Consider the following 21,007-nt stretch of genomic DNA (forward strand, 5'->3'; position numbering starts at 1 on the left):
GCGGACAGTGCGCCAGAAGACCGGTGGAGGCGGCGAAAATTCTCGACGCGTTTTGAGCTTCACAGTCACTACTAAACAGTACTCGAATCGAACGTGTGACCCCACCAATGGATTCCTCGTTCGGAGAGCAATCTATTGATGGGGTCACACATTCAATTCGAGTCCCACTCAGCGACTCTGGAACTCAAAACGCGTCTAGAATTTTAGCCATCTTCAACGGTCTTCCGGCCCAGCCGCAGCCGAGCCATCCATGGGATCCTTCATCGCTCTGTCTCTGTCGCACCCATGGGGCGTTCCGTAGGGGTGTGAGTGAGAAGCAGAGCGATGAAGCGATCCTTCGGGATCCCTCGGGAGAGGTGATCCATATTCGGACGGCTCGTCGTCAGCTGAGGTCACACTCATGGACAAGGCGGCGGGCAGGGACTGGAGAATGCCCCACCGATACCTATTCGGTTTCGACGACGGCTTTTGCAGAAAAATCGAATCAAACCAATCAAGTATTACGATCAGCAAAGCGGCATAGTGTGCGTTGTGTGTTACTCGAGTCGAAGAATGGTCGCTCCCTGCGGCTGCGCGCGAAATTCAGACTATGTACGTAGACGGCCATGAGGCGATACCCCGGCCGCGAGAGGCCGCGGGGTATTGGCGCACTCGGCGCCGCCAGGTTAGGCCGGCAAGGCTGCGCCGCTGTGCGACGGGTTGCTCACCCCGCAGGGAAAAGCGACGACCATTTGCCCCTTACGCGGGAGCCAACAGAAAAAAGCAACAAAGAAACGGAAGTTTTCCTTTAATATAGCAATTTTTTGTCGTCAAGGTCCAGAGCACCGCGCCAGGAAGGTAGACCACCCTTTGGGCACGCCACAGGGAAGTGCTCTGCTTGGGAGTGAAACATAGGTCTTCATCTCAGTGGCCTTCTTTGCCCATTGCTCTGCCACCTGAGCTACGACAACACATCAAGCCATTGTGTCCAATCTTAGAGTCATCGTACTAGGTTTGAGAAGCTACTTGAAATTTTTTGACATGCTTGATATTTGAACTCCAGCCACTTGTCGGGACGGGTCGACGGCTACCTCTGTCCTCCAAGCCACCAAAACACTTGAAAGTACAGTATCTTGCCCTCGGGAAAATTTTCACTGAGGTTAGAATAATGAAGTCTTTTTCAGTCTAGTTCTTTTAATGTAAAACCATTCGGTCCATGAAAATGGAAATTGGCAGCATATTTTAATGATACTATACAGTAAGTAACAAGGTGAACAATCAAGTAGAAACCTAAATTTAAAATTCATTTACGAGCTATATCAACGTTCTGTACAATTTGTATAAAAATATATTTAACTCAAAAATAAAATTGGAACAATTTTCTTAAAAAAATAAACAAGTACATGGGTGAGTAATACATCCACCCATGTATAAAGTATATATACCAAACATATATATATTTTAAAACATCTTAATCAATCTATATACATAAATCATGATGATAAAAAGTCCTCTGATGATAAATATTTGTCTCTATGCACAGAGGAACAAATGATATAAATTCTTACATATGACTGGAGAACACTCAGAAAGCCTGAGGGGATTGACTATGACAGCCTCAGGCATACGACTACAATGCTATATTCAAAAACACAGATACACACACATACATATACAAACATTCAGACACTCACTCTCACATGTGGCAGTTGCACCTTTAATTACAACTTTCACCACGAATGATTCCAAAAGCTGATTTTTATATTTCAATTTAAAAATCACAGGCCAACGTTGGGCAACTAAATAACAATACAAAAAGAAAATATGACTAAAATGAGAGTGGAGATCAAATATTTCTGAAAAGTGATTTTATGTACAAGAAAATAAGACTTTCCATTTTGGCTCTGGGCCTAAGGGAAACCTCTCTAAAGAATTGTTAGGGAGCTCTGCCAACATTCATGTGCCTCACTGTATACTTTCAGGAGCGAGTGGGCATTTTGGTATTACGTCTTTGGTTTTCCAGCTTACACAAAAAAGTTCCCAGAGTTTGCTGCTTGACTGAGAGCTGTCTAAACTCAAGATAACAAAACATGACCGCATATGACTTGCGCATATGACTAAAAGTCTCTTTACAACAACAACAAAATATTTACATCATTTGGAATGGTAAGTATGGGGGAACAAGGTGCAACCTTGCAACGTCGCTCTACAGTATACAATAAATTTTAAACATCTACCACGTATTTCAAAAACATTTGTCTTTACAAAACTTGATTGTGACGACTTCCATAGTCAACGAGTATTGTTCAGAGGGTTTATTCCTAGATTACATTACGTACCAGTCAGCTTACAGGCTGGACACAACCGAGGGCCTCTCGGCCAAGCCGCTATCCATCATCAACACCTTGGTGTTGTTGTTGTTGGTGCTGCTGTTGTTGTTGTTGTGCAGCTGCTTGCTCACGCTGACGATGTGCGGGGACAGGTCATCGTTGGCGTTCCGGTGGTGGTGGTGCGCGTGGTGGGCGTGGTGGGCGTGCTGGCTCTGGTCCGCGGGGGGCGACGGGCACTCGATCTTGGGGGAGACGCCGTCGGGGCTGTGGCTCACGCCGCTGACGGCCGCCGCGGAGAAGTCGAAGAACGGCGCGCTTTCGTGGCTGTAGTGATGCTGGTGGTAGTTGGTGGGGCTGGTGGCCACGCCGCGGTGCTGGTGGGCCTGCTGTTGGTGATGGTGGGCTTGCTGGTGGTGGTGGGCCTGCTGGTGGGTCTGCGCGAACAGGTTAGGGTAAGACAGCCCGCCAGTGCTGCTGAGCGTGGTGGCCAGCGTGCTGACCAGGCTGGTGGCCGCGCTCGTCATGCCCAGCAGGTGGTGCGCGTAGGAGTCCCCTGGAAAACGGAAAGGAACATCGAGCGTCAGCGTCGCTGATAACAAGTGACGATGCCAGCCTGAAGGCGCGGGGTATCGCCGCCAGAGTCAGCCGGCATGGGGTAGCGACGCCTTGGGCCACGCCGTGCCGCGCGACAGCGGCGCCCTGCGTGCTGCCTGCCGCGAGGCGCGCTCCGCCGGGCTGGACCATGCACGGGCGTGCACAAGGGGGGGGCGGAGGGGGCGATCGCCCCCCCCGAAGGACCCCTAAAGGTATACTTTTGAGGCAGGTTTTGCCGTCTAACTCCTGGAAGTTAGGCAAAGTCCCTGAAAAGAAGGTTCCACCGCCCCTCCCGAGGAGGCGAGCTGTGCACGCCCCTGGGACCATGTCGTCGCTGTCTCTCTCGCAGCCTCTCGAGACGCCCCATGAGTGCGAGAGAGACAGACACACGTGCGCCTCCTAACTTACCTGCGGTGGGGTGATCGTTCTTAGCGGTGTGCTGCGTGGCGTGCTGCGTGGTGTGCTGCGTGATGAGCGACGCCCTGGACACCGCGGCGCCGCTGGACGAGCCGATCACAGACTTGGCGCTGCCGCCCTTGGGCTTCCGCTTCCGGCTCTGCAAGCAGCAAGACGCACTTCGTCAGCCTCGAGACCGCCGCACGGTGGGCCAGAAGACCGGCGGAGGCGGCCAAAACTCAGAACGCGTTTTGAGCTCCAGAGTCGCTGAACTGGACTCGAACCGAATGTGTGACCCCACCAATGGATTTCTCTCTGAACAAGGAATCCATTGGTGGGGGTCACACGTTCGGTTCGAGTCCGGTTCAGCGACTCTGGAGCTCAAAACGCGTCCGGAGTTTTCACCGCCTCCGCCGGTCTTCTGGCCCCGACTCTCGGAATCAGTCTGCAGCAGACGCCGTACCTGGATGCTGTCCTTCTTCATGGCGAGGGGCCGGTTGATGTTGTGCAGCTTGTAGTACAGGCCGCAGGCGTTGCACACCGGCTCGCCGCTCGCGTTCCGGCGCCACAAGGACGTCATCTTGGTCTCGCAGTTGGAGCAGGACAGGCCTTGGCGGCGGGTGGCGCTCTGCAACGGACACAGTGCCACGGTCAGACAGCGAGTCAGAGAACCCATTTTGAAAATGTCGTGGCCCCGACTCGGGTTTGTTGTAGCTAGCCAGCGGGAGCGACGGGAAGCCGTGCCCACCGCGCACGGCGGCGGCGGCGGCGGCGGGGGGGGGGGGGGGGGGGGGGGGAATTGAGCCGCGAAATGTGGCGCCAAAGCGGAAAGAAACGACCACACATCCTTCAAGCGGACAGCGGACACGACAGAGTGCGGCAGGAAGCCCAGGACGCCGGGCCGACCCTTCGGGCACGGGACGCGACGGGTCGGGACGGGTCGGGGCGGGTCGGGACGGGGCACTGCGCGATAAGAAGGTGTGGGCATGCGGGCACCACGCCGAGGCACCACGCCGCCGACCCCACCGCGCCACGGGGGCGGGGCGGGACCACCTAATGGGACTGTCGGGGCACGACGGCTACCTGCTCTCAGGAAAGTAGTGGCCGTCCGTCGGCACATAAGTGGTTCGAACGGTTCGAACGCCGGCCGCCCGACGACCAAGGGGAAGGGGGCAGGGGGATAGCGGTCATCTTAAGGTAGCTGGTGATGTACACAAATGTACTACGAATACTGGAGCGGAAGGGGGGGGGAGGCAGCAAAACTGATGGCGCTCTCGGGGCGCTGCAGATGCGCCTCTGGCCTGGATGTTCGTCTACAGAGTATCGTGGGTTGCCTAACCACGCGCGACGACGTCTCGTCACTCCGCCCCCCTCGCACCTCTGCGGGTCGCCCCGCGAGTGCGAGAGAGGCGGAGCGTCGGCGGCGATGTGCGGAATCAGGCGGCAGTCCATGCCACTGCATAGTCGAGCACAGTGGATTTGCCAGAAGACCGGAGGCGGCCAATACTCTAGACGCGTTTTGAGCGCTCCGAAGTCGCTAAATGGGACTCGAACCGAGCGTGTGACCCCACCAATGGATTCCTCGTTAGGAGAGCAATCCATTGGTGGGTCACTCGTTCGGTTCGAGTCCCATTTAGCGACTCTGGAGCTCAAAACGCGTCTAGAGATTTGGCCGCCTCCACCGGTCTTCTGGCAAATCCACTGTGACGAGCTCCGCAGCCGCATAGGCGACTGCAAATGCGGACAGAATACCAGAATGCGACCCCAGCCAAAGCAAACTAGTCATGCACTACAACTACACTGCGAGAGGGACTGAGACCTACCAAGCGACGGCTCGCCTTCTCGTCCTGTAGGGGGGGCCGGGGTCCTCCGGGTCCTCCCGCCGGAGGGCCCGCGGGGTTAAACCCATAGTTGAACCTCGCCTTGTAGATATCCCCGGACGCGGCCACTGCAAGATAGCAAACAAGAGAAGCCGGGCAATTAGGCCGAGGTTCGCAACCCTACTTTCTTTGGCTCGAGAAAGTCCGAACCGCGCGCGTCAACATCGTACTTGGTGAGGAGCCGGGGAATCTACAAGGCTTCGGTCCGCTGAGCTTCGGCTAGCTTCGGCCCCCCTAAGGACATACCAGATACACACCCACCGCCTGCTTGACGTGCTTGACGTACTTGGCGTGCCCCAGCTGGCGCTAGCGTCGCGTTGTCTGTGTGGCCATGCCTGCCACCGCATGCCACGCTGGAAGCACACAGCACGCAAACGAAGCACACAGTCACCCCCGAGAGCCACTTCTCATGCGCCCTGCTTCGCGGCAACGCAAGACAAGTGCGACAAAGTCTCAAAAAAGAGATTCGGTATGAGAAATTAGACAGACAGCGGGCGGCTTAGGGCTCTGGAAGCAAAGCAGGGAGAGGGTCAGTCGGGGGTGGAAGTGGGGATGTTTGCGTGGAAAGACTCTCAAGCACGGGGTGGATGTGTATCTGGATGAAAACGTCACGCCGGCCTTGCTCCACTCCTGATCTGCCACCAACACCACCGCCGGCGGCGAGGTCAAAGTGTCCTTTGTTTCGCCGCCTTGGTGCTGGTGGTGGTGGCTGGCCGGAGGGGGCTCAGGCCCACACGCACCCCCTAGTTCCCACTCTGTCCGAACGAAGCCTTGTGAATTGAACCCGCTCCCACCCGCAACGCCCCGCCCCGCGGCCGGGAGCACACCCACGCCCTGGTCTTGGCAAAACGCGAACCAACGGACGGAAACAACGACTGGACGGTGTGCTTGGTGTGCTCCACGGCGGGCGGGCGCAGCACAGTGGATTTGCCAGAAGACCGGTGAAGGCGGTCAAAATCCCGGGCGCGTTTTGAGCTCTAGCGTCGCTGAATGGTACTCGAACCGAACGTGTGACCCCACCAATGGATTCCTCGTTCGGAGAGCAATCCATTGGTGAGGTCACGCGTTCCATTTAGCGACTCTGGAGCTCAAAACGCGTCTGGAGTTTTGACCGCCTTCACCGGTCTTCTGGCAAATCCAGTGTGCGTTGCCGGTGAGGGCGGGCCGCGGATGCAGCGCGGCCACTGCAGTGCACTGCCTCGCTGCACCCGAGTTCCCCAGCTCACCATCCTGCGCGGCTGCTTGGACAGCGGCCTGTTCATGCCGTTCATCTTGTAGTACAGGCCGCACGCGTTGCACAGGTAGTGCCCCGTGCCGTCGCGGCGCCACAGCGGCGTGGACACGGCGCCGCAGTTGACGCACTCGCGGCCCTCGCTGAACTGCATCTCATACTCCGGGACTGCAACAAGCGGCCTGGTCAGGCAAGGCCTCCGCAGCAAACACAACGCCAGCAATTCGTTTTTGTCATTGTTTACTTTACTCAGATCGGAAATTTAAAAAAACTAAGCTCAGACATTTTTAAAAGTAATTTCTTTTTCTATTTTTTCGTCTGGCTGTGCACTCAAATGTATTCACTGCAAATAATACTACGACAATCGGCTGAAACGTAGGCTGTTGCATTTGCTGCACATGGAAAAACAACAACGCGCACAAAAATCGTAAAAGAGAGCTGGAGAAAGAGGTAAAAACAAACAAACACTCAGGCAAAAGCAAGAGCCACGCGCTGATTGCACGCACGTCAGCTGGGATGAAGACCTGGCAGGAAACAGAGTCGAGACCGAACCACAGATTCGAGGAGGGAACGAAACGAGATCTCGAACGAGATACACGGGTCGTTGGCCTCCAGTCCGACACCACCCCGACACTACACTGCCCTCGTGCGAAATGCTGCACGTAATAAAGAGGTTCATTGCACGGTCCCGGCCGAGTGGGGCCTCACGGGGCCTCGGCCGGGGAGTGTGGGAGTCGCACCTCTCGACGAGAGCCTCTCAGCCTCTCTACCTGTATGCAGCAGACTGAGAGTCGTTTCCGTCGCTGTCGCACTCATGAGGCATCCCGTACAGGTGCGAGCGAGACTGAGCGATAAAAACGACTCTCGGCATCAGTCTGCAGGACGCAGGACAAACACGCGTGGGCGGCCACGCGCCCGTCGTGTGCTCTGAGGGAGGGTATGATTCCGATCCGTGCTTTCGTTGCTCTATCTCTCTCGCACCCCTTCGGTGGAACGCCCCGAGTGCGAGAGAGAGAGAGAGAGAGAGAGAGAGAGAGAGAGAGAGAGAGAGAGAGAGAGAGACGGTGATTGTTCGGGATCGACTTGCTGGTCGGCCAGCACAAAGGGATGCACTGTTTGATTTGCAATATGTCGACTCAGATTAGCCCGGACCCTCACGTTCTCAAACAAGCCGAAATGGAGGCCCCCGCCGCCGCCAGGGCCGGCCGAAAGGGCCTCTTGAGGGTCAGGTGTGCCCTCCGTGAGCCAGTTTTGCATCCACCTGAGTCTGTTTGCAGTGCAGGCAATTTGGGAACCGTGTCAACACCATTCAGCCCCGGAGGTGGGGGTGGGTGTGGCTCGGCCGGCCGGCCGGCCTACCCCTTTGTGGCAATAAAAGGTGCATTGCAGTGCATTGCGCGAACCCGGCCGGGAGGTGCACTGGTAGTGGCCGACGCCGTCCCCGCGTCCCCGGAAACAGCGCAGACACGGCGCCAGGCAAGGTGACCGAGACCGTGGCGGCGGTGGCACGACGCGCTGCCGGGCGATCCGATCCCGAAGGCGAATTGCGTCGCTCTGTCTCTGTCGCACTCACGGAGCGTGCCGTGAGGATGCGAGAGAGACAGAGTGACGAAACGATCCTCTTCGGAAGGACGCTTGCGCTACCTGCGCCATGTTCCGGGAGGCTACCGTTCGGGGGTTCGGGGCGCCGCTGCGCCGCACAGACGGAGCAAGTCCTCGAGCAAGTCAGACGGAGTCGGACAAAGCCCCAGCGGGGGTCCGACAATGACGACACGACTCTTCGGGGGGAAAGGGCTGTAAAACGGCGATGGAATATCGATGTCAATCGACTGGACGCTCGTTTCGCGCAGGTAATAACTTCCGCCCCCCGAAGTTTGTCTCTCTCGCACTGCGTCTCAAGAGTGCGAGAGAGACAGAGAGAGACGCGCAGTGGGCCAGAAAAGGGCGCCGGCAGCCAAAACTTGAGATGCGTTTTGACCTCCAGAGTCGCTAAACAGGACTCGAACCGAACGTGTGACCCCACCAATGGATTCCTCGTTCGGAGAGCAATCCATTGGTGGGATCACACGTTCGGTTCGAGTCCCATTTAGCGACTCTGGAGCTCAAAATGCGTCTTGACCGCCTCCACACCGGTCTTCTGGCCCACTGTGCAGCCGGGACAGGGACAAACCGGGACGAGGCGCGCCCTGGACATATTTCATGGACCTGGCAATCGTGGCTGGTCTACATTCCCGGAATTGTGGAGCGCGTCTGGAAGGGTAAGCCACAGGACGAGGGCCGGGAGGGCCGGGCAACGCGGCCGGCGGTCGCCATGTTGGGCTCGAGTCGACTCAACGCGGGTCACGTCGCTCCGTGTTTGTCCTTGATTTTCGGTGGTACAAAGTCGGTTTTCCGGGTCGAACGTGGTACCAGTCGGTCCGTGTGGACGCCGTGCGTCGAGGCTCGAAGTGTCGCGGTGATCGGTGCAACAGTGTCCGAGTTCTGTGCAAATTAGTTTTTGGCGCCTTGTTTACAAGGCAGCGTCCGTCCAGCCAGGCCACTACAGCGGCGACCGTGTCCACCGACCTGCCGGTCGCAGGGCTGACGTACCGCGAAAAACCAGCAGCCAGTGCCCCAATCGGTGTCCGCGCAGTGCCCAGTGTTCAGTGTTCAGTGCAGTGTTCAGTGCAGTGTTCAGTGCGGTGTTCAGTGCAACACCCAGTCCGTTGCGTCCGTTGTGCAAGCGGCCCGGCCATGGATCCACCAGTGCAGCGGTTGTGTGTCCCCCGCGTCGCCCCCCTACCTGCCATGCTGACCCGATGTGCCGTTCACCCGTGTTCAACAAGGCGATCAGAGAAGCATTCACTGCGCGGGAAATTTCTCGGCGGGGCCCTGTAGCGGACGGGAAAAGTCGCCATCATTGTGCGAGCGAGCGCGCGCACGGCGGCGCACGTGCAGCGCACCGCCTGCAGGCTGAGTCCGGGGTGTGCCTTTGTTGCTGCGTCTCTCTCGCACTCGTGGGTTCCCCCAAGGGGAGCGAGAGGGACGGCGCGACGAGGCGGTGTCCGGAGTGGACCGGCTGGCCCGCCGGGCCATGCCGAGCAGGGACCTGCCGGAGGATTGGGGATTACCCGGCTCGGCACACCGACCGCGTCTCCTGGGGCTCGGCTAGGCTCGGACAGCTCGACTCGCACCGACGGCGCCGACCAGATGCAGTGCAGTGGCAGGCAATGCAGATTGCCAGGTCAGCGCGACAACGTCCCGTGTTGCCACATTCCTAGACACCAGACAAACTACTGCGCACCCGGAGGGGCGCACCAGGATAACATCACGCCGTGGAGTCATAAGGAAGGAGACAGACACCTACACCTATGGATGAGTGCCGATTTTAACTTTGGTTATGGTTCTTGGGCTGGTTGTGGGTTGGTTTTGGTGTCCACCTCTCTGCGGTTGGCTGACCGGGCGGTCACCCCCTCCCCGCCGTCGCCGCCACCGCTGCAGTCAACAGGGGACGCACGGCCTGCCGAGGTCGCGGTCACAGCGGCGATGCGGCGCCAACCACCTACGCGCCCGGCGTGTAGGCAGCACCAACAACGGTGGGCTCCAAGGGGTTGCCTACCTATCGGGCGCTCCCATCGGGAGCACGACAAACCCCGTCCGCATGGCGCGGCCGGCTGCCAGCATGGGCCGCGGATTGGCGCTCAGCAGACAGACCGGCCGGCCAGCCGGGGCCCGAGAGCAACGCGCTGTCCCACACCCCGAGAGCGGATACAGCGCAACGCCCCTCCAGCCCCCACGACCCTTGTGACCGAAGAACACCAGCCTCGCACCTAACCAGTCGTTGCATGTTGTGTTGCACGGAGGAGACGGGGCACATGCCCTCTCTCTCGTAGTCGCAGGCCTACAACAGCATGCAGAGCGACACAGAGGAGCATCGCGGGGAAGGGCTCCAGGCCTCACACCGACGGACGCCGTGGCGGCCGAACACGAGTATGGGGTGGGCGTAATGCCTCGGGTTAGAGTCCTGTTCCAGCCGAGAGGTCACATCAAGAAAAGGGTAGGGGTGAAGCAAAGTAACAATTGCCAGGACGCGTCAAGAAAGAAGAGAAGAAGACACCGAAGGTGCAACTGTTCCCGAGAATAAGGGACGAAGCAGGCGGGTTCCGGACTCGGTCAAGCTCAAAAGAGGCTGGCCCAGGGTAGGGACGGCACAACCCTCACGGGAAAGGCCTGCCACTAACCCGCGGGGAAGGCACTCTGCGAGCCAGGGGCATGTAGCCGCTTGAGGTTCTTCCCCGCCGAGGTAAAGTTCTCCCCTAGTAAGGACGACCATGTCCCGTTTTGCAGTGCAGGCGGGCATGTGTCGGGCCCGAAATGGCATACGATCATATGTGGTCTAGCCATTAATGGTAATGGTAATGGCAACGCGGCCAACAAGGGAACGGACGCACGGACCGAAATGAAATGGTATCGCCGGGGCCGGGACGGCCACCGGGGGCAGCACCCAGCAGGCTCACTCCGAACAGAGCTTTCATCGCTCTGTCTCTCTCCCGCTTACACGGTACTCCTCAGGGGTGTGAGAGAGAGAGAGAGAGAGAGAGAGAGAGAGAGAGAGAGAGAGAGAGAGAGAGAGAGAGAGAGAGAGAGAGAGAGAGAGAGACGGAGGCTCTGTTCGGAATGAGTGAACCGGGGCCGTGCTGAGCTGGGCGCGTGTCCCGCGCGATAAGAGACTGTCACTCGGTCTACATCCAGCCAGGGGGGGGGGGGGGGGGGCACAGACGCACAGCTTTTCTGATCACTGCAGCACAAACCCCACGCAAAAAATAAGTTCGGAACATGAGTTCTACACACTACAAACCTAACTGTCTACTAAGTACACACTTTTTGCATTTATAAGTGTGTACTTAGTAGACAGTGAGGTTTGCAGTGTATTTGTATTATTTCTGACATCTTCGTGAAGCCGACTGCTGCGCTCCGCCAAATGACAAATGAATGATTAATTACGATTCCCTTTCCAGAAAGAGGTGGGACGGAAAAAACCGGAGCAAATCGAACGCAACTTTGTCAAAATTAACGCGCTGTCTGGCGAACGTGACCTAAACCCTACCGCCCCAAAAAAAGAGGAAAAATAGGGAGGGGAAAAAATAACTATGCCGTTGCGCTTTGCCTGAGCTATGCGAGCAACTATACACGAAAAGCTAGCGAGCTTTACAGCTAATTTATGCAGCAATCAACAACAGTTTACCGCGGTCTGAAGTGCCGTGAGGGACGTTGGTCGTGTGACGAGATGGGGTCATTTGGAGACAGACTTTGTCTCACCAAGTCCACGCCCACTGCCGGGACTGCCGCGGGGCGCAGACTGCACAGACGGCCCCCGGCAGCACCACCAGAGGGCTCATTCCGAGAGTCGTTTTCGTCGCTCTGTCTCTCTCGCACTCATGGGGCGTGCCGTATAGGTGCGAGAGAGACAGAGCGGAGAACGACTCTGCAGAGGGCACCACCTGTGCGCGCGGCGCGCAAGGCACGCGGGGCACGGCCTGACCCGACGCTCGTAAACAAGTTATGTTATTCCTATATGTCCCCCGAGGTGCGAAAAAAAATGACGCGCCCTCCCCCAAAAGAAACAACGCGCTTTTTCTTGCCCGTTTTTTGGGACGTCGTGACAGGAGCGGGCAATCCTTGCTTGGCATGTGAAGGAACGCGACCACCTGGGGAAAGAGTTGCCAACTGTCGTAAATCGAGTACAAATAATGCCCAAATGTGACTAACCGAGGCGGTGCACAGTGGGCCAGAAGACCGGTTTTAGACGCGTTTTGAGCTCCAGCGTCGCTAAATGGGACTCGAACCGAACGTGTGACCCCACCAATAGATTCCTCGTTCGGAGAGCAATCCATTGGTGGAGTCACACGTTCGGTTCGAGCCCCACTTAGCTACTCTGGAGATCAAAACGAGTCTAGAGTTTTGGCCGCTTCCACGGCCCACTGTGCGGTGCGGCGGCGGCGGCCGGCTGACTAGAACCTCCCCCACCCCTCCCCCGCCCCGAGTCGGGCCGTGCGGTGGGGGCGCTCGGATTTCACGCAGTCACCAATAAATCTGTCAAACGCGCCATTAACATGAGTGGTGTCCAGGGTGAGGGGGGCGTTGGGGGCGCGCGGGGTAATCGGCAGCAGGTGCCGCGTTTAACACTTCCACCGGGATGCCCGTTCTCTCCCACGGGACCGACCCGCAGAACCGCTGCGTCGCGGCGGAGGAAATTTGCCACATTCGTACGGCAAAGTTGGAAAAACAGAAAGACGGGCGTCTTCTGTCTGATCGTGGGCTTTTGCCTATCCTGCAAGGCTCCGAAATAGCACGCCCTTTTGTGCTTTGGTCACGCCAGCAAGTACAAGCACCTCGACGTCTGCGGTCGCGCAGGGTGTGCTTCTAGGTCCAAGCAGCTCGAGGCAGGTTCAAGGACTCCCCGCAAACGGCCCCGTCTAGCGTGGGGGTGGCGTTCCTTTTCCCACGACGGGGAAGTCTGGAGTAGTTCACGGTGATGAACGCCTCGCCACGCCGGCCGCGACGTGAAACCAAGTCCGGCGCGTGTGTGTGTTTGTGTGTGTCACCACTAATGAAAGCAATTCCAAGCTCGTTACCGCCGCCGCCTCGACCTACTCATTCAAACATGCCCCCCGTGGGGCGCGGTGGGAGCACCCATGGCAACCTGCGCGTCCTGCACGCGGTCCTTCACTCATCGCGGAGCGCCGCAGCGCCCGGTGACTGGCGGCTCGAGCGTGGCTCCAGCGCGGGGGCTCGGGTTCGAATACCCGCCGCCCGTCTTGTTTTCGTTTTCCCACCCCGGGCCGTGTTGACATTCCCCGCGGGCACGTGCACCGGTGGCGCCGCGACGCGGGGCGGGGCGGGGCGGGGTGGGGTGGGGCGGCATGAACCCACATTCCGTGTCCGCCGTCGCGTCAGGAGGCTCATTCCGAACAGTGCCTTCGTCGCTCTGTCTCTCTCGCACTCACGGGGCGTTCCGAGGGCACCGAAGGGGTGCGAGAGAGACGGCGCGTTTTTAATTACGGCCTTATCGACGGACGGGCTGGCCGGGCGGCGGCGGGCCGGTTGAGGGTAGACGCCATACGCACGGCGGCCCGCGGTTTTGTGAGTTTGTCACGAGGCAGACGAACTTTCCAGAAACGAGATATCAATCATCGCGGGCCAGGTCGCCGCCTCGCCGCCGCAGTCAAAGCCGGGGCCAGGCGGTAAGGCGGCAAGGCCTGGCGTGATTCGGCGCGACCGCGGAGAGCGCACGGCGAGGCCCGGCCACCACCATGGTGCACCACCACGCCCACGTCCTCCCGCACTTTGATTCCAGGAGGTCGTTTCGTCGCTCTGTCTCTCTCACACCGGTACAAGACGCTCCTTGAGTGCGAGAGAGACAGAGAGACAAGATCGGCTCTGGGAATCAGCCAGCTGTACGTCGTTAGTTCCGAACAGTCGTTTCCTTTTCGCTGTCACCGTCGCACTCGTGAGGAGTCCCGTAGGGGCGCGAGAGAGACAGGTGCAAAGAGGCGCAGCAGACTCCAGGCGGGACCGACGCACAGCTTCACGCTTGCCCTAGTCGGGAACCTACACCCCGACCTCCCCACCCTCAGCCGTTCCTACGGTAAAAAGTCCTGGTTCCGTTCGGCTCATAGCACCATCGAATCTGTTGTTCGGCTCTCGACTTCCAAAGTTGTTAGTACACAAGGCGGCGTCCACTTCGTACTCCACTAGGTACTCACTCGCTGTCAGGGACGCGGACGCCGTGTTGGCCAGCGGGGCGATGCGGTGCCGCGGACTGGTGGAGCCCCCCGAGTACATGCCGCCGTCCGTGGCGTAGGCCGGCCACAGCGCGGTGCCGTCGGGCGAGGCCACCGCCGAGGCCCCGGCCGCCGTCGTGGTGCCCAGGTAGGAGGCGGTGGAGGGCGCCGAGCTGGGCGGGCTGTACGGCGACGGGCTGCTGCGGGACGCCATCGGCGACGTCACGAGCGGCGACGTCACGAAGCGCTGGTTGCTGAAGGCGGGCAGCGTGATGTGTGCCGGCTTGGCCGTCGTCAGCGAGCTGTAGTCCGAGTCTGCAGCAAAACCATGCAATTAGTACAGCCGCGTTCAGAAGTGCGGAGCGGGCAGCACAGTGGGCCCGCCGCAGGCGGCCAAAAGTCGAAACGCGTCTAGAGATCCAGAGTCGCTAAACTGGGCTCGAACCGAACGTGTGACCCCATCAATGGATTGCTCTCCGAACAAGGAATCCATTGGTGGGGTCACACGTTCAATTACAGTCCCGCTTAGCTACTCTGGAGCTCAAAACGCGTCCGGGGTTTTGACCGCCTTCACCGGTCTTCTGACCCACTTGCGCACCACTCACCTGTCGTGTTCCACATCTGCGACGCCGAGCTGTGCGCTGGGTCCGGGTGGAAGTACTGCATTGTCCGGGAGTACGCGTTGGGGCTGCAACAGACAAAACGCGGAGTTAGTATGACAGCCAACGGTGCCTCCGCCAAACCACGGCCAAACAACACGTTGTCGTGTCCCGAAAAGAGGTCGTCCGGACTCGGACAGCGCGGCAAGCCAAGTCCCGGACGCGCCCGCCTGATAGGCAACCTGCCTGACCGGAACTATCAGCTCGGCCTCACACTGTAGTAGCATTCCCCTGGCAGGATGTCGCGACCACGCCCGTTTTTGTACAAGTGCACTACTTTCTCCAAACGGTTTTTGCTTTGTTTTCGAGTATGCAATTGCCTGCTGTTTTGCTGGTTTTGCTAGTGTAAGTATCAATAACTGCGGAGTGACCTTTATCTATCCCCGACATTTTCTGCGTAAAGAACGCCACAGTTTCGGGTGTACCCGGTGTGACAACAGGCTGATCCCGAACAGAGCCTTCGTCGCTGTCTCTCTCGCACTCACGGGGCGAATCATGGCGCGACGAGGTCGCCAATGTCAACAAGTGCGCGCAATAATGAACTCGTACTTATTTTTCGGGGGCGAAACAAGGAGAAAGAGTGCGCCTTCCTGGCGTGTCCTGCTTATCAGCGGAACATGCCCGTCGCCATGTCCTGGTTTGCCGGTTGGCCACGGCCTGTGCCCGCCTCGCCTCGCCTCGCCAGGGCGGCTTGGACTCCACACAAATCCCACCGACGCACAGTGGGCCAGAAGACCGGTGGAGGCGGCCAAAACTCTAGACGCGTTTTGAGCTCCAGAGTCGCTAAATGGGACTCGAACCGAACGTGTGACCCCACCAATGGATTCCTCGTTCGGAGAGCAATCCATTGGCGGGGTCACACGCTCGGTTCCGGTCCCAGCGGCTCTAGAGCTCAGCGCGTCTAGAGTTTTGTCCGCCCGCCGCAACCGGTCTTCTGGCCCACTGTGCGACGTGTCGCGGGTGTGGGGGCCCAGCGAGCGCGCACAGTGGGCCAGATGAGGCCGCCGAAACTCCAGAAGCATTTTTAGCTCTAGAGTCGCTACATAGGACTCGAACCGAACGTTTGACCCCACCAATGCTTTCCAGGTTCAGAGAGCAATCCATAGGTGGGGGTCACACGTTCGGTTCGAGTCCCTTTTAGCGCCTCTGGAGCTCAAAACGCGCCTAGAATTTTGGCCGCCTCCACCAGTGCCCACAGTGTCACGAGGGCACGCACGGCACGGCCACGGTCAGGGAAAATGTTGAAAAATTGGAGGGGCGCGGGTCTGCCGTTTATAAGGTGACGCAATCCGGACCGGAACCTGCCGGAACCCATGAAGAAATATATCTCGATCCTTCATGAGAAATTGTGAGTGCGGAGGGCATTTGCACATTTTGCACGCAATTTGAGGATTTCCGCACACCTGATTTCTCATACCCAATCCGGTTACTATTTCTACCGCGTTGGTTGCGATGCGGATTGCCGTATAGAACGACGCTGCCGTCAGTCTGTCTCTCTCGCAACCATACGAGACATTTTGGCGCCATTCCTCGCACGTTTTGAAAAGGGATCGACGAGGTAGAGGCGAAATCGAAATCGGCGTGATCAATACAGCTGTACCGAGACTCAAATCGGACCTCTCGACCGTTGGACCGTTGGACTTTTGGACCGATACGTGATACAGCGTACACTTTTCCATTTGCGGCAGGTTGCTCAAAATGCCGAGGCGTAACACGTATCGCGAGGGAAGGTCAGCAGTTATCATACATTGTTGCAGTACACCACGACCAACGTGGAGATACAGCCGGAATTTCAGAGTAAGTCCAAAGATCAATTTTCATCTTCAGATCAGCGCCGCAAAATAGGCGGGCTTCGTGTGTATCCGCGGGATCAACCAAATCCTGCGACGATTCAAGTTTAGATCGCCGGGACATTCCGCCGAAGAATAACCGAAATAGCTGCATGGCTCGGCGGGGCGGACGTCTAGAGAGCTCCACGGCGTTGGTCCAGTCGGTCTAGTGATAAGTTGATTCATTTTTAATGATTCCCGTCGAGAGTTACGACCGATACAGCAGACTGATTCCGAGGGGGAGGCCCCTCTCTCGCACCCACGGGGCGTTCCGTAAGGGAGCGAGAGAGACAGGCCGACGAAATCACTCTGCTGCTCATCGGCTATCAGTCCAAAATAGAAACAGACGCGTCAAGCGCCGAAGCATCGAACGAGCGCAGCCGAGAATACAAAAAAAGAGACCCGATCCTGCCAGGATTCGAACCTGGAATCTTCTGATCCGTAGTCAGACGCGTTATCCGTTGCGCCACAGGACCGCTTGAGTGCCCCAGACCCGCGCGGCCGCCACTAGCAGTCGCTCAGCTGCGCGCGCGGTGTTGCCGCTGTTCGCCCACCGGCGGCGGGGGGGCGGCCGCGCTCGACGCAGGAGTGCGAGAGAGACGGACAGCGAGCGCGAGGCGGTGCCGAGACCGCGGCGCGGCGGCCGTTCGAAGGTGGGCCCGTGGGCCCCGGCCGCGGCGGCGGCCCCGCCTCCTGCCCGTCGGAGGAGCACCAATACGGCCCCAGGGATGCCCGCCTGGCCCGCCTGGCCCCGACAGGACAGGTGCGCCATGTTCCTGCCGCCGTGGCTCCTCGCTCTCCTCGGCGGGGCGCCGCTGCCATGGCCGTCGGCCGCCGTCGGCGCCTGCAGTCTGATTCCGAGAGTCGTTTTCGTTGCTCTGTCTCGCTCGCACCCATGCGGCACGCTTCATAAGTGCGAGAGAGACAGAGCGACGAAGACGACCCTCGGAATGAGACTGCAGCGCGAGGCGTCGTGGCGGTGACTCCAGGGCTGCAGCCAGGCCGCAGATGCTGCACGATGCGATGTGAGTCACGAGTCTAGTGCCGCATAGCTGCGTTGAGGCAGCGACGACGCGGCGGCCCGCGGCGGCCCCGTAGTAAACACATGCCGATGCGCTGACAGCGCAGCGACGCGCGCCGCGAGGTGCACCCTCACCCACTCGACGGCCTCCTCGGCCTGCTCGAGGGTGTGAACGCAACGCCCCGCTGCGCCCCGCTACCCGTTGACATGCGGGAGGCGCGGGGCGCAGCCCAGGCACGTGCACGACGCGTGGCCGGCGTCCCGCAGGGCGTCCCGCCGTGACCCCGCGTCCCTGGTGTTCCTACGGCGGCGCGGCGTGTTCGTCGCCGAGGTCCAGTGCGCAGCAGACCCCGCCGCTCTGTCTCTCTCGCACCCCTCACGGTACGCCCCGTGAGTGCGAGAGAGACGGAGCGACGAAGGCGCCGTTCGGCATCAGCCCGCAGCGCGACGGCTAGTTACAGTGCACCTCCGGTGGGAGCGCGGCGACACGCTTGCAACGGCTCGCGCGGACACCGGGACACTTTGAGCACGCACGTGCAGGACGCGTGCGCCGGCACGCCACGGCGCGGAAATAAACCGTCCTGCAGGCTCATCCCGAATACGCGGTTTCGACGCTCTGTCTCTCTCGCACTCACGGGGCTTTCTGTGGAGGTGCGAGAGAGACAGCGCGACGGACCGCTTACGCGCGGCCCCCACGAGGAGTGCACGATGCACGACTTGGGACCACGCCGCGGAGTGCCACCGGCAGAGCGGAGTCCACCTGTGACGTCTGGCGGTCTGGCTCGAAGCGCGACAGACACCCGCTGACAGACACATTGCGGATCCAGTGGGACTCACAAGCAAGGGGGGGCCCCCCCTAAAAAAGGCCCCACGACCACGACGAAATGACCCGAAAACGGGGATTCCGCCAATTAAGGCCCCCAAATTTTGAAGAGAATTCTGTCAATAACCGTGGGGGTTATGGGGTCTCCATCCGCCGGCCGGGGCTGATTCCCCGAACCCAAACCGTGATTTCGTCACTGAGTCTCTGTCGCACTCACCGGCGCGTCCCGTAGGGAAGCGACACAGAGAGAGACAGCGTCACTCTGCGGGCCTCGGAAGGAAATGGCCAGGGCCAGGGGGCACTGGGCAGCCTGGCAGCCTGGGCAGCCTGGGCAGGCAGCAACTCACCTGGAGACGGGCGTCACGTCGGTGCAAGCGGCTCGGCGGGGTGCGCGCCAAGGGGCGTGGCAGTGGCGTGGCGGGGACAGCTTCGGCGAGAGCGTTTGCCACTCGTCCGGTCTGCGCCAGGGGACCTCGCGAAGTGCGGCAAGCAAGGCCAGGCAAGGCGCGGGGCCCGCTGGGGCGGCACCACCGGGCACCACACGGTAGGGGACGTGCGACGTGAGGAGCCGGCTCGTTTTCGGCGGGGCGTGGCGGGGCGTGGCGGGGCGTAGCTCGGCGGGGCGCAGTGATGGACGCGGACGGCGCGAGCGAAGCGAAGCAGCGAAGCTGGCAGCGTGACTCCGTTCCGCGACCACCGTGCGCCAACCGTCGGCTACGACTGGCCGCCTCGCGCATAACCATTCACGTGGTTAACGCCCAGGGCGTGAGGCGACACCCCGCCGCGCCGCGCCCCGCCGCGCCCCGCGCCGCCCGCCTAGTCCACGCTCACGTCCCAGCCCAGCCCCCAGCTTGTTTTAAAAACACGCCCGGTCACCGCCTGGCTGGCGAAGCTGGCGAACCGCGGCGCGACGCGTCATCGCTATAGTCACTCATTTCTCTCGGCTCAGGTGGCGAGGCACGTGGCCGACACGGTCCCGCCGACGATCCGGGAGTCCGGGACCGTCCGGGAGGGCGGCGACACCACATTGTTAGGTGCCCGCGGATGCCCAGACGGCCGCCTCGCGGTGGCAGCGCCCCTCCGCTCCGCCCCGCCCCGCCCCGCCCCGCCCCGCCCCGCTCGGGGCCACTTGGTCGCGAGTGGGTCTCGTCTGCGCGCTTCGCCGCTTCGGCCGCCGCGGGCACTGGTACTCGGGACTCGGATCGGAACCTCGGCAGGCACAACGCCTCGCGGACGCGAAATCGAAGAGGCGAGGGGGCCGGGCTGACTGCAGAGCCGACGCCGTTCGCGGAAAGCCGGCGGCCAAGCAGACCCAAATCCGATCAGCAGGGAGGGGCCCGATTCCGTGATCGGAGCTTCGCTTCGTCGCTCCGTCTGCCTCGCACCCCTACGGAGCGCCCCGGGAGTGCGAGAGAGACAGGCACTGTTGGAACCAGCCTGCGGAAGGAAAGCGGTGGCCGCCGATGAATGGAAACTCAAAGCGCGCCAGGTGATTGGGTGATTCACTGGGAACCGGACAAGTCTCAGTCTGCGCGCCGTCTACACTGCAGCCGGCTGGACTTCGCACCCCGGCACGGCGGCACGGCGGCATCCCCGGGGAGCCCCTCGACATCGGCATGCATTACCCGGCCGTTCTCCCCGGAAGAAATGGCCACAAGAGTTTGGCTCGGTTCGACGCTCCGGCGCGCCCCGCGGCGCCGTGCGCTGCCCAGCCAGTGCACCCACCCGAGCCAGCAGCCTGGCCCACGCCGGCCGCGCGGCCACCGTGGGGTGAACGCCTCGGCGACGGCGACGCGGCCCGCGAGCCGCGAGGTGCAAGCCGGGCGACGCCGGCCGCTCGATTCCGAGCAGTGCTTCGTCGCTCCGTCTCTCTCGCACCCACACGGGACGCCTCAACGAGCGCGAGAGAGACAGGGCGACGAGGGCACTGTTCGGAATCGAGCTGCTGGCCGAGCCGCGCGGCCTTGCGACGCCCAGCCGAGCGAGCACCGCGCCATGGCTGGGCCTGGCTGGGCCTGGCTGGGCCACGCGCCGCCACCGAGGGAGGCACGTCGGCGCGCACGTCCGCGTCAACACCCATGCCCGCGAGACCAGCACGCCGCCGTGCACCGCTGGGCGCGCGTCCAGCCGCCGGACGTCAAAGCGCCGCGCGTCCCCCAAAGGACATGAACTAGTGCGTCACAGTCGAAAGCAGCAGCACGATTCCGAAAGTCGTTTTCGTCGCTCTGTTTCTCTCGAACAGTGAGGGGCGCCCCGTGAGAGCGAGAGAGACAACGGACGGAAACGACTCTCTGAATCAGCTTGCCGTAAAAACTGCAACCCCCGCGGATTTGGTCGCTATACTCTGCATCAACTTCTAGCTGCATCGGCGCGAAGGAGAGAGGGGGCGGCCACACTCTATAAAAGGTTAGGTTAGATGGAGTGACGTCATTAAGGGACGGCCCCAGCTGAGCCAAATGGCCCAGCCTTGCGGCGACCCTGGTGCGTGACCGAAGCGCAAAC

The 21,007-nt window shown here is 60.2% G+C and overlaps 1 protein-coding gene and 1 non-coding gene across 3 annotated transcripts in view; both read right to left on the reverse strand.

Moving 5' to 3' along the window:
• Positions 1 to 1,155: 1,155 nt before the first annotated feature.
• Positions 1,156 to 21,007, reverse strand: part of LOC117643320 (box A-binding factor-like) — a 42,104-nt gene continuing 22,252 nt past the window's right edge. For both annotated transcript variants that reach the window (XM_034382161.1, XM_034382162.1), the window contains exons 4-9: positions 14,779 to 14,861; positions 14,156 to 14,488; positions 6,406 to 6,578; positions 3,763 to 3,927; positions 3,312 to 3,459; positions 1,156 to 2,862 (exon numbers count right to left, since the gene is read on the reverse strand). In XM_034382161.1, the coding sequence (XP_034238052.1) occupies positions 2,327 to 2,862; positions 3,312 to 3,459; positions 3,763 to 3,927; positions 6,406 to 6,578; positions 14,156 to 14,488; positions 14,779 to 14,861 (1,438 nt within the window). In that variant the 3' untranslated portion in view covers positions 1,156 to 2,326. The remainder of the gene's footprint in view (positions 2,863 to 3,311; positions 3,460 to 3,762; positions 3,928 to 6,405; positions 6,579 to 14,155; positions 14,489 to 14,778; positions 14,862 to 21,007) is intronic.
• Positions 17,065 to 17,137, reverse strand: Trnar-acg. Its single transcript has one exon. It is a non-coding gene; the product is annotated as a tRNA-Arg (tRNA).

This window comes from Thrips palmi, unplaced genomic scaffold (genome assembly GCF_012932325.1).
Source record: "Thrips palmi isolate BJ-2018 unplaced genomic scaffold, TpBJ-2018v1 HiC_scaffold_17, whole genome shotgun sequence".
Classification (NCBI taxonomy): Eukaryota; Metazoa; Arthropoda; class Insecta; order Thysanoptera; family Thripidae; genus Thrips; species Thrips palmi.